The following is a 12,240-nucleotide window of genomic DNA, read 5'->3' on the forward strand; positions in this document are numbered from 1 at the left end:
GCGCAGGCTTGGAGGGCCAAATGGCCTGTTCCTGTGCTGTACTGTTCTTTGTTCTTTGACTCTGACTATCCACTTGAGAGAATCTTGAATTACAAAATCTTTGCCCATGACCATATTGTTTTAAGGTCACTGACCTTCCAGTCGGGATCACTGGATAGTACTTGGAAATTCCTCCCTCCATCCCTTGAGACCAACTGTAGTCCCTTAAACATACTCATCAGCAAATTCATTGTGCTCCAGAAATTGAATTGGGTTTTCCTTGGCAATGTTGATAAAACCATTGAACGACTGAAGCAGCACTGACACCTGAAGGAAATGCTTTATTACTTCTCTACTTGAGATCCTTAAATTAGATGAGTAGAAAGTGATTGGGTCGTGAAGTGTGCTGAAGAGTTTTACCTCTGGAGTCTAGATTTGACTGTCTTAACTCATGATGTGGGAAACTTGCACACTTGAAGTGATTTGAATTCTTAACGCCACCAAAGCTGCAATGACGTACTGTGTGGAAGGTGGATAGATTAACAGTTGCGAGGCCAAATTGTTGAGGCAGACTGAAAGGAGCTTGGTTCTGAATTCAGCTTGTGTTTTACATCTGGTGTAAAGCTATTACTCTGTATAAAGGCTGCTTTGCTCTGCAGTTTGCCTTTGCTGTACCGTCTGAAGTGTTTGGCACTCGGTCAAGAAAGTGCTTGTTGAAGTCCCCATGGTTGATGCCCATCTTTAGTTCAAAATGTCAAATTGGATATGGTGATGTAAATGGATTTGAGTTTTAATATGCTGGGTTGAGTGTGTACTTTTGATAATTCCTGTAAGTCTAGTTAAGTGGTTTGTGATACTTGTGTTTCAATAGGTCAGATGTCAGGAGCTGCGACGCTGATGCCGGGGCAGCCATTGGCAGGCCGGATGATGCCGAACCTTCAGCCGAATATGCCATTGGGAGCACCCCCCCATTCAAACCCAACCGTTGTGCCATCAGCAGCACATGGTAACATGATGGGCCCACGACCAGCAGCTGCCACGAATGGCATGTGTAAGGGCTCTTCAGAAATATGGCTTTCACTTCTTTGTGTCAAGGACAGAAATATGTGCTTTTCCTACAATGAATTGTTTTAAACAGACAGCAGTTCATCTATTGATTCTGATGAAGGGTCACTGGCTTGAAACGTTAACTCTGCTTCTCTCTTTACAGATGCTGCCAGACCTGCTGAGTATTTCCAGCATTTCTTGTTTTTATATCAGTTCATCTACATTTGGTAGATGAGGGAGGAATGTTGGCTAGGGCACTGAGAAGTCCCTTTTCAAGAGGCAGGCGGGGATGTAGTTTTATCAGAATCATTGACTCTGTGTACCACTGCACTGAATGGACAGTTAGATTATAGATTGAAGTCAACATGAGGCTGAAGCCCACAGTCCTCTAATTCAGAGGGGGCAGTATTACCAGCTGAGCTAAGATGTTGTTGAAATATACAGCTTTTGTAGGATAGGAAGGTAGTTGTCCTGTGATCTTATAGATGGGAAGGCATTAAAGAAAACCAAATCTAATATCTTCAGTTTTTGTTCAATTTGATATCAAATTTTGAATACCTATTTCATAAGTGGGAATTGCCTTTTCATCTTTTGGGATGTTGGGGGGAGTGTGCTTATTTTTTAAATTCTTTTTGTCATGGGAGGTGGACGTCACTGGCAAGGCCAGAATTTATTGCCCATCCCCAATTGCCCTTGAGAAGGTGGTGGTGAGCTGCCTTCTTGAACTGCTGCAGTCAATGTAGTGCAGATACACCCAGCGCTGTTGGGAAGGGAATTCCAGGATTTTGACCGAGTGGCAGTGAAGGCATGGCGATGTAATTCCAAGTCAGGATGGTCATAGTCATAGTTATACAGCACAGAAACAGGCCCTTCGGCCCATTGTGTCCGCACCAGCCATCAAGCACCTATTCTAATCCCATTTTCCAGCACTTGGCCTTGTATGCTGTGGTGTTTCAAATGCTCATCTAAATACTTAATTGGTGTGAGGGTTCCTGCCTCTACCACCTCTTCAGGCAGTGCGTTCCAGATTCCAACCACCTGCTGGGTGAAAAAGATTTTCCTCAAATCCCCTCTAAACCACCTGCTCCTTACTTTAAATCTATGCCCCCTGGTTATTGACCCCTTCCGCTAAGGGAAAAAGTGGCTTCCTATCTAACCTATCAATGCCCCTCATAATTTTGTATAACTCAATCATGTCCCCCCTCAGCCTTCTCTGCTCTCAGGAAAACAACCCTAGCCTTTTCAGTTTCTCTTCAACGCTCAAATGCTCCAGCCCAGGCAACATTCTGGTGAATCTCCTCTGCACCCTTTCCAGTGCAATCACATCCTTCCTATAGTGTGGTGCCCAGAACACAATACTCCAGCTGTGGCCTAACTCGCGTTTTATACAGCTCCATCATAGCCTCCCTGCTCTTGTATTCTGTGCCTTGGCTGATAAAGGCAAGTATCCCATATGCCTTCCTAACCACCTTATCTACCTGTGCTGCTGCCTTCAGTGATCTATGGACAAGTACACTAAGGTCCCTCTGACCTTCTGTACTTCCTAGGGTCCTACCATCCATTGTATATTCCCTTGTCTTGTTAGTGATCCCAAAATGCATCACCTCATACTTCTCAGGATTAAATTCCATTTGCCACTGCTCCATCCATTTTACCAGCCCATCTATATCGTCCTGTAACCTCAGGCTTTCCTCCTCACTGTTTACGACACCACCAGTTTTGTGTCATCTGCGAACTTAGTTATCATACCTCCTATATTCATGTCTAAATCATTCATGTACACTACAAACAGCAAGGGTCCCAACACCGACTTGCAGGAGGTGGTGTTTCCTTGCATCTGCTACCCTTGTCCTTCTAGGTGGTAGAGGTCGCGGGTTTGGAAGGTGTTGTCAAAGGAGCTTTGGTGAGTTGCTGCGGTGCATCTTGTATATGGTATACACTGCTGCCACTGTCGGTGGAGGGAGTGAATGTTGAAAGTAGTGGATGGGGTGCCAATCAAGCAGGCTGCTTAGTCCTGGTTGGTGTTAAACTTCTTGAGTCTAATTGGATCTGCACCCATCCAGGCAAGTAGAGAGTATTCCATCTCACTCCTGATTTGTGCCTTCTAGATGGTGGACAGGCATTGGAGAGTAAGGAGGTGAGTTACTCGGCACAGAATTCCCAGCCTCTGACCTGCTCTTGTCGCCACAGTATTTGTACGGCCGGTCCAGTTCAGTTTCTGGTCAGTGGTAACCCCCAGGATTTTGATGGTGGGAGATTCAGCGATGGTAGTGCTGTTGAATGTCAAGGGGAGATGGTTGGATTTTCTCTTGCTGAAGATGGCTATTGCCTGCCACTTGAATGGCGTGAATGTTACTTGCCACTTATCAGTCCAAGCCTGAATGTTGTCCAGGTCTTGCTGCATGTGGACGTGGACTGCTTCAGTATCTGAGAAATCACGAATGGTGCTGAACATTATGCAATCATCAGCGAACATCCCAACTTCTGACATTATGTTGGAGGGAAGGTCATTGATGAAGCTGCTAAAGATGATTGGGCCTAGGACACTATCCTGAGGAACTCCTGCACTGATGTCCAGGGTCTGAGATGATTGACCTCCAACAACCACAGCCATCTTCCTTTGTGCTAGGTATGACTCTAACCAGTGGAGAGTTTTCCCCTTGATTCCCGTTGACTCCAGTTTTGCTGTGACTCCTTGATGCCACACTTGGTCAACTGCTGCCTTGATGCCAAGGGCAGTCACTCTCACCTCACCTCTTGTTCAGCTCTTATGTCCATGTTTGGACCAAGGATGTAATTTATCTAAGGATATGACTGATCCCATGGAGACCAACATTGGGAAAACTTCTGTTATCACCTCATTCCACTGTATATTTGTCCAGTAACCTATCTCTGCTCACCCGAATCCCAATGACTTGAGGCTGTGGCTCCATGTTGTGACAAAACATTACGTAGTGGCAATGTTATTGGACTAGTAACCCAGAGCCCCAGGCTTATGCTCTGGTGACATGGGTTCAGATCCCACCACTGAAGATGGTGGAATTTGAATTCAATTAATAAATCTGGAAGTAAAAAGCTTGTCTAGCGGTGAACAAGAAACCATTGTCGATTGTTGTAAAAACCCATCTGGTTCACGACTGTCCTTTAGGGAAGGAAATCTGCCATCCTTACCTGGTCTGGCTTACATGTGACTCCAGACCCACAGCAATGCGGTTGACTCTTAAATATCCTCTGAAATGGTCAAGCAAGCCACTCAGTTCAAGGGCAATTAGGGATGGGCAATAAATGCTGGCCTAGCCAGCGACATCCACATCCCATGCATGAATAAAAATAATTATGGTCACTGTTTCCAAATGGATCTCTTACTATGACATTGCTAATTAATCCTGTTTCATTGCACAATACTTGATCTAAGATAGCTTTATCCCTAGGTGGCTCCACAAGGTATTTCTCCAGGATGCTGTCCTGAAAACATTCTACAAACTCATCTTTTAGACCGCTCTTGCCAATTTCATTGTTCCAGTCTATATGAAGATTGAAGACCCCCACAATTATTACACTGCCTTTGTTAGAAGCTCCAGCAATTTCTCCAGCTGGCTTTTAACAGTTCAAAATGAAACCAGCTTTTTCCAGGCAAGTCCTATGATCATAAATGCTCTCTTGTCACAACAACCCCTTGCTATGTTCACTTGAAATCATGTGCCTTCCAGTAAAAACTTGCTGACTGGTCAACCTTCCTTTTTAAAATAAAACGCCCACAAAGTTCAGCAATCTCCAGATGATACAATGTCCATGAATTCCTTTCCAATTTTTAAAATGTAGATTCTCAAATTTTAACAAAGAATGGAAACCTGGAAACAATGTACACCACATCAACTGCAACCCTCTCTTGTCACCTTTTCAAAAAGCTCCAGCAAGTTAGTGAAACATGATTTTCCTTTAAGAAATCTATGCTGGCTTTCCTTAATTAACCTGCATTTGTCCAAGTGACTATTAATTTTGTCCCGAATACTCCTTTCATAGAATCATAGAGAGTTTACGGCACAGAAAGAGGCCACTTGGTGCATCGTGTCTGTGCCAGCTGAAAAACGTTCCACCCATTCTAAACACACCTTGCAGCATTTGGTCCATAGCCCTGCAGATTACAGCACTTCAGGTGCATATCCAGACTACTTTTGAACGAGTTGAGGGTTTCTGCCTCAATTGCCCTTTCAGGCAGTGAGTTCCAGATCACCACCACCTTCTGGATGAATAAACTTTTCCTCATCTTCCCTCTAATCTTTCTACCAATCACTTTAAATCTATGCCCCCTAGTCACTGAACTCTCTGTTAAGGTAAATAGACCCTTCACCTCAAAGATTTGTACATTTCAATCAGATTTCCATTCTGCCTTCTCTGCTCCAAGGGGAACAACCCCAGCCTATCCAACCTTTCCTCATTGCTGCATTTTTCAAGACCCGGCAACATCCTCGTAAATCTTCTCTGTACCCTCTCTCGTGCAATTAAATCCTTTCTGTAATGAGGTGACCAGAACTGCGCGAACGACTCAAGTTGTGGCCTAACCAATGATTTGTACGGTTCCAGCGTAACTTCCCGGCTCTTATAATTCGTTATCTCGGCAAATGAAGGAAAGGATTCCATATGCCTTCTTAATCACCTTATCGACCTGTCCTGCTACCTTCTGGGATCTGTGGACATTTACTCCAAGGTCCTTCATTTCCTCTACACCTCTCAGTATTTTCCCATTAATCATGTATTCCTATGCCTTGTTTGACATCCTCAAACGCATCACCTCACACTTCTCCAGGTTGAATTCCATTTGCTACTTTTCTGCCCATCTGACCAGGCCATCAATATCTTTCTGCAAGCTACTGCTATCCTCCTCGCTATTTACCACACGGCCAATCTTTGTGTCGTCTGCAAACGTCTTGATCATGCCCCCCACATTTACGTCCAAATCGTTAATATATACCACAAAAAGCAGCAGTCCCAGTACTGAGCCCTACGGAATACCACTGGAAATAGCCCTCCAATCACAAACACCTGTCAACAATTACCCTTTGTTTCCTGCCACTGAGCTAATTTTGTATCCACCTTGCTGCATTTCCTTGGATCCCCTGGGATTTTTTTTAACCAGTCTGCCATGTCTGACCTTGTCAAAAGCCTTGCTAAAATCCACGTAGACCACATCAACTGCACTACCCTCATCTGTCTTCCTTGTTACTTCAAAAAAATCCAATCAAGTTGGTCAGACACCATCTTCCCTTAAGAAATCCATGCTGACTATGCTTGATTAATCTGTGCCTTTCTAAGTGACAGTTTATTCTGTCTGTCAGAATAGATTCCAATAATTTGTCCACTACTGAGGTTAGGCTGACTGGCCTGTAATTATTCGGTCTATCCCTTGCTTCCTTTTTAAACAGAAATACAATGTCAGTATTTCTTCAAACCTCCGGCACCACACCTGTATCTAGCAAGGACTGGAAAATGATGGTCAAACCTTCCACTATTTCTCTCTTGCTTCTTTTAACAGCCTGGGGTACATTTCATCCAGTGATTTATCAACTTTCAAGGATGCTAATCCCATTAATACGTCCTCTTTACCTATGTTGATCACATCCAATACTTCACCCCTCTTCCTTAACTACAATATTTGCATCATTCCCCCTCTTTCAAAATGTAGGCCAACAGTCCAATGCAGTTCTAAGGGAGTGCTGTAACAATGGAGATGCTGTCTTTTGGATGAGATGTTAAACTGAGACCCTGGCTGCCCTTTCATGTGCCCATGCGCTATTCAAAGAACAACAGTGGAGTTTACCCAAGTATCCTGTTTCATATTTATTCCTCAACCAACGCCTAAAAACAGATTATTTGGTCATCATTCTGCTGTTGGACCTTTTCATACACAAATCGGCTGCCGTGTTTCTGATGGCTTTTTGACTGTAAAGTGCTTTTAGATGTCTATCTCTTGCTTCCTTTTTAAACAGAGGTACAATGTCAGTAGTTCTTCAATCCTCTATTAATGCAGTCTCTTGAGTATGGCTCAATTTCACCACATAAAAAACTTTGTCATTCAACTCAGTTTACATTGGTCATGAAGTGCTTTAGGACGTTGACAATGGGTTCTTTTTGAGGTGTTGTCTCTATTGTTTTGTAGGTGGATATGGCAGCCAGTTTGTGCACAGAACGATCTCTCAAACAGCAATGCAATGAGTAACCAGTAATTTGCTTTTATAATGTTGGTTGAGGGATGATTCAGGTCACTCAATCCCTCTCTCCACAAACAGATTTTGCTTTAACCCCGTTTATATTGTCTACCTCATTGTTCTTCACTGCTAACTTACTCCACATTACCCTTTAGGTAGAGTTTTGCCTGACCTCTGTTACTCCAAACGTTCTTAATTTTTAATGTGACCCTGCACCATGAGGACTCATGCAATCCAAGATGTTTCCTCATTTTCAAGCATCAGTTTGATTTATTTGATTGCACCCTGTCCTTGGGGTCAGATGCTTTTGGCATTCCATCACACGAGATGAGCACTTAATGTAAGCAGTGTTGGAATGCTGCAATGTACCAACCTTCCAATGAGATTTTAAACTGAGGTCCTGTTGTCTGTACATTTAGATGTAAAGGGAAAGCGAGTATGGTTGGTATCCTGGAAGGAAGAGATCAAATGGGAAAATAGTGTTTTTCTTTAGAACATAGTCTGTAACCTTTTTGTTGTGTTAAAAGCTTATTGATCTTGTTGTCTGACTCTGCAGATCCAGGCCCAGCCATACAGCCAGAAGGTGTCGTGGTGCCCACAACGACAGCACAAGCGCCTGCAGTGCCGTAACCAGTGTGAATGGAATACAACAACCTGATACTCTCAGTAGGAGACTTAAACCCAAGCAACCATCTCCTACTAGCCTCTGTCCAGCTACCTCCCTTCTTGAAGACACTGAATTACAAATGCTTGCCTTCCTCATTTTATTTTTGCTCCCCCTCTTTATTGCAGTCAAGTTTTCTTTTTGGAGAACCAAAATTTATTTGGCAAAAATTTTTTTTAAAACACATTGTAGTCACTTATTCCAGTAACAATACCAGGTTACTTGTCTGCCTCCCTGTTTTTTGTGGATTTCAGGGCAACTGGGCACTGCTTCTGCCCTACCTCCTTTGTGGTCTTTGTAGTGAAATAGACTGGTTTGTTCAGGGCGTTCATTCATGATCAGAAATAATGTCCCTTTCAGTCAGCAGTTCTGTAAATCTGCTTCACAGTGGCAAAAGAGGGTTTTCAGATGGGAAGCATATAAATGTAGGTTTAGACTATTGACTAGAAGGCAGCATTGTTGGAGGAGCAAAACCTCTTTCCCTCTCTAATGTTGGCCAAGTTTAATCAACTAATGGAGTTTCATGTTGGGAGCTTCTCTTTATTCCTTTCTGTCGCCTCCCACTTTCCTTTCACTTTCTTTCTCCCTCTCCCTCTCTCCTTTTGAAAGCACTGGTCCTGGGATAGCCTAAACAGTGAATGAGAGAGGGGTACCACAGCTGATCCTGATTTCGCCTGATGTTCACGTGTCTTTGCTTTGTAGCACCACAGTCAGTGGCTCGCAATTGGGAGTGGAAACCCTGGCTGGTTTTGTTTTTTCTCTCTCTCTCCTTGAGTCTTGGCACCACTGCTGTCTTGGTTGAAACTGATCAGGCTGGGGTGGAATCTGGATGATTCCTGGCCTGTAAATTTACAAACTGAATCGTGGGCATAAGGGTGTTCTTAAGTTCTAGACAACATTTTGCAAACTCGCACACAATACAGTCCTTAAGGTCAAAAGTGAATCTACTGGTTCGGTCAGCAATATCTATCTAGCATATCAAGTTTGGAAAACATTGGCCATACCAAAATACATTCCTTTCCTATGTTGAATTCTGTGTTGCAGGTAGGCTTAAAATAGCCGAGCTGTGGTTCACAGAACAAATGCATAATACAGTGATAGACTACATATAGCCCTTATAATTGGAGTACTTACGTTTTTTAGCTCAGGGCTGCAGTTTCCCTTGAGCAGTGATGTCCTGTAAAACTACTATATAGGAACCACATGTGTTTTTTTTAAAAAAAAACTCTCTTGTGCAAATCCCAGAGAATTCAGGTTCACTGGCATGTACTATCATCTGGGGAGGGCCGACAGGTGAGAAAGTTGGGATGGAATCAGTCCACATTGAGTGCCACTTGTATTTGTGTGATTGAATTGGTTCGTCTGCTGTTGCAGCATGGTGCATCACAGGAGGGTCCAAACTACATCCAAGGCCCAGGCAATTCGATCCTATTTGAGCTGAGGTTTCTAAATCAATAGTTAAATTACTTGGGCCTGGACTTTGGAAAGGGCTGTTCATAACATTGTTGCCTCATTAATGGATAAATCCTAAATTGGAACATTGAGCTTGGTTCATATCAGCAACTTGCAAATTTAATGTTAACATCTGTTTAAACTTGGTATAGCCCCACAGCTTCATGGTTAAATAATGCCTAAAAGCTTGGATACTCCTGGTAAATCAGAGCTGATTTGCCCTTTTATCTGTAAACTGAAACAGGGTAGTGGGGTAAGAGTGGTGATGAAAGATGCAAGTTTAATTGCTGCTGGGAAGCCAACAAATCTAGTTAACTTGTTTTTATTGGAGAGTAACACTGATTCGTGTTTAATTGACCAATGTGCCATGTGTATCAATAGAAAATGCTGGAAATACTCAACTTGTCAGGCCACGTCTGTGGAGAGAGACAAAGAGTTGATGTTTCAGGTCTGTAACCTTTCATCCGAACTGGAAAATGTTTCCAGGATTTTCTGTTAATATTCAGATTTCCATCATCTGCAAAACGTTTTGTACGATGTATATTCAGTTTGAGACAGCGAGCCATGTGATGTAGACCACCCATTTGGACAGATCTGATGAAACCGCTGCTGCAAGATCTCAGATAGCACAGGATATTGTGGCGTACTATTATTTCATACACAAAGGACCAAGCACTTAGCTTTGTGGCAGTGCTTTGCAGAATTGAACTTGCGCCTCGGAGAATCCTACCCCTGAATGATACAGGAGCTGTTCCTCCGACCCATGGGGATTGGGCTTTGGTCTCAGCTATTTCATTCAGGAAATATCGGAAGTAACAGCATAGGGACCCTCTTCTTTTACTTAGGTATTCTGTATTTTCCTTTTAAGGTTGGAGAAAGTGCAGTGCCATCTTTTGACTGATTACATTGCTGGGCTACAGAGGACCATTAGCTAGAGTGAGTCGGTGGCTACTGCTTCAGAGAGTTGTACTTCAAGGATACCACAGTTTGAATCCTAATTTTGACTTGTACTTGAGCGATGCTGTCCCAAGTAAGCAGTGTGAGGAAGGCTTTGAGGGAGGGGTAATTTTATTTTATTTTTCTTTGAAAAATGAAATCTTTTTTCTTGCTGTTACAGAATTGCAGTGTTTTTTTTAAATAATTTAAAGAGCAGCAGCAGTTATGTTGTCTGATGCTATGATGCCATGGTGATGGCTCAAGTGTAAAGATATGTCTGAAAGCAGCATAGGTGTGGATATCATGGTTGACACTGACTATCATAATTTTTTTTCATATTCTTTCTCCTTCCTCTTTAAAAACGATTTTATTACACAACTCTGCATCAAGCTTGATTGTTTTTATTACCTTACGATGCTCGTCTCCTTTAGTTTCAGGAGTATAGACCATGTGTGTATATAGAGGTGTAACTTAAAAGCTGGTAGATTTGCTTTTCCAGTGGTACTGAAGCCAGCTCCTCAAATTAATTTAGTGGCCTTGCTAGAAGCAGTTTAGTCTTTTGATTCTCTCAGCCCTGCCCAAGATCCTCTTAGTGGCAGCCTGCACTCTGCAGGTCTGGTACTGACGCAGCTGGGGTCTGACAGTTTTTCGCACATGGGTCAATGTGGGCTTGAGTCCGCTTCCTACCAATCCATAATACTAGTTTAACAATGTTTTCTGTTATTCCTCCTGTTTTGCTCTCCAGTGTGTCCCTCCCCCAATGACTTTGTGACTTAGTTGGCTGGGTACTGCTTAGGGTGTGATGTTCTACCTGTGAAATTAAAACCAAATTTAAAAAAAAAAGGTCTCTGGGACTTTATTTGTTAGAGTTTTTGTGTATCTGGGTCATTTGTTTTAGGAGTTGAATTGCATTGTTCACTTTGAAAATGAACCATGTTGCCTTTGTATTTAATAAGCAATAGCTGGTTAAGTAGTTAATGTCCTCTTGATAACTATTAAACCCATTTTGTTACGGCCAGGTGAGAAAGGTGTCTAGGGGTCTGTTGCTGTCTTCACCCGGTCTTAGTGTAACAGGGTTTAATTTTAAACAATGTTTTGAGCTGCCCCTTTGTGAATCCTTGTACACAGCTTTCCAATTATAAGACAAAGAAAGCAATTCACACAGGTTTACCGAGGTTTAAAGAAGAAAGATGACATTTTATTAAAACTTAAACTCTGATACGGTTAACGCCTACGGATATATGATGCGCCCATGCTAGCATGTACACGCGATACGCACATGCAAATAGGGGCAGAAAAGAGGACCGGAAAATATAGTAGAGGGGGGTTGAGGCAATATTAGAAAAGTTTCTTGTTTACTGTGCTTCGAACTCACTTGATTGTAGGTCGTCTTGCTGTTCGTCAGGGCCCAGTGTTCTTTTTGAACCTTGTTCACGTAGGAGACTTTCCTCGCTGATCATGTGTTTTCACAAGATTCAGTTCCATGGGAAAGAGATGGAGGCAGGCAGGACTGGAGAGGTGGTTCTTTTCCAACCAGGAGCACATGGCTTTGAGTTCAAATTCTCTGTTGGAAGTTCAAATTCAAAACCTCCAACAATCAATCATGTGACCAAAACTCTTCTGACCACCACTACTTCTGTGTACTGGGAAAGCAACGACTGGGTCCGCATTGTTCCAACACTGTTGGTTTCTATGCAAGTGTCTTTCCAGTCAGGGGCTTGCAATTTTAAGTTTCAATGTTCATGTGGCGAAATCATTTCTGCCTCAGTCTTGGAATGGGGGCGGTGGGGGGGCGGGGTTTGCCTGACACAATGACTTGGATTTCAGTAAATTTGATCGTGTGTGTAAATTTTTTATTTTGCCGTCTTTGTCCTGCAGAACAATTAATGGATTCTGTTCCAATATGGTAATACATCTTGGGAGAGCATTTTGAGTTGTTTGGTATGGGTATTGACC

General features: G+C 42.8%; 1 protein-coding gene across 2 annotated transcripts in view; it reads left to right on the top strand.

Annotated features, from left to right (window-relative positions):
- The window catches only part of smarcc1a (SWI/SNF related, matrix associated, actin dependent regulator of chromatin, subfamily c, member 1a), a 305,946-nt gene extending 294,825 nt beyond the window's left edge, over positions 1-11,121 (top strand). For both annotated transcript variants that reach the window (XM_068031537.1, XM_068031536.1), the window contains exons 27-28: positions 851-1,030; positions 7,789-11,121. In XM_068031537.1, coding sequence (XP_067887638.1) covers positions 851-1,030; positions 7,789-7,862 — 254 coding nt within the window. In that variant the 3' untranslated portion in view covers positions 7,863-11,121. The remainder of the gene's footprint in view (positions 1-850; positions 1,031-7,788) is intronic.
- The last annotated feature ends 1,119 nt before the right edge of the window (positions 11,122-12,240 follow it).

Source organism: Heterodontus francisci, chromosome 5, assembly GCF_036365525.1.
Source record: "Heterodontus francisci isolate sHetFra1 chromosome 5, sHetFra1.hap1, whole genome shotgun sequence".
Taxonomy (NCBI): Eukaryota; Metazoa; Chordata; class Chondrichthyes; order Heterodontiformes; family Heterodontidae; genus Heterodontus; species Heterodontus francisci.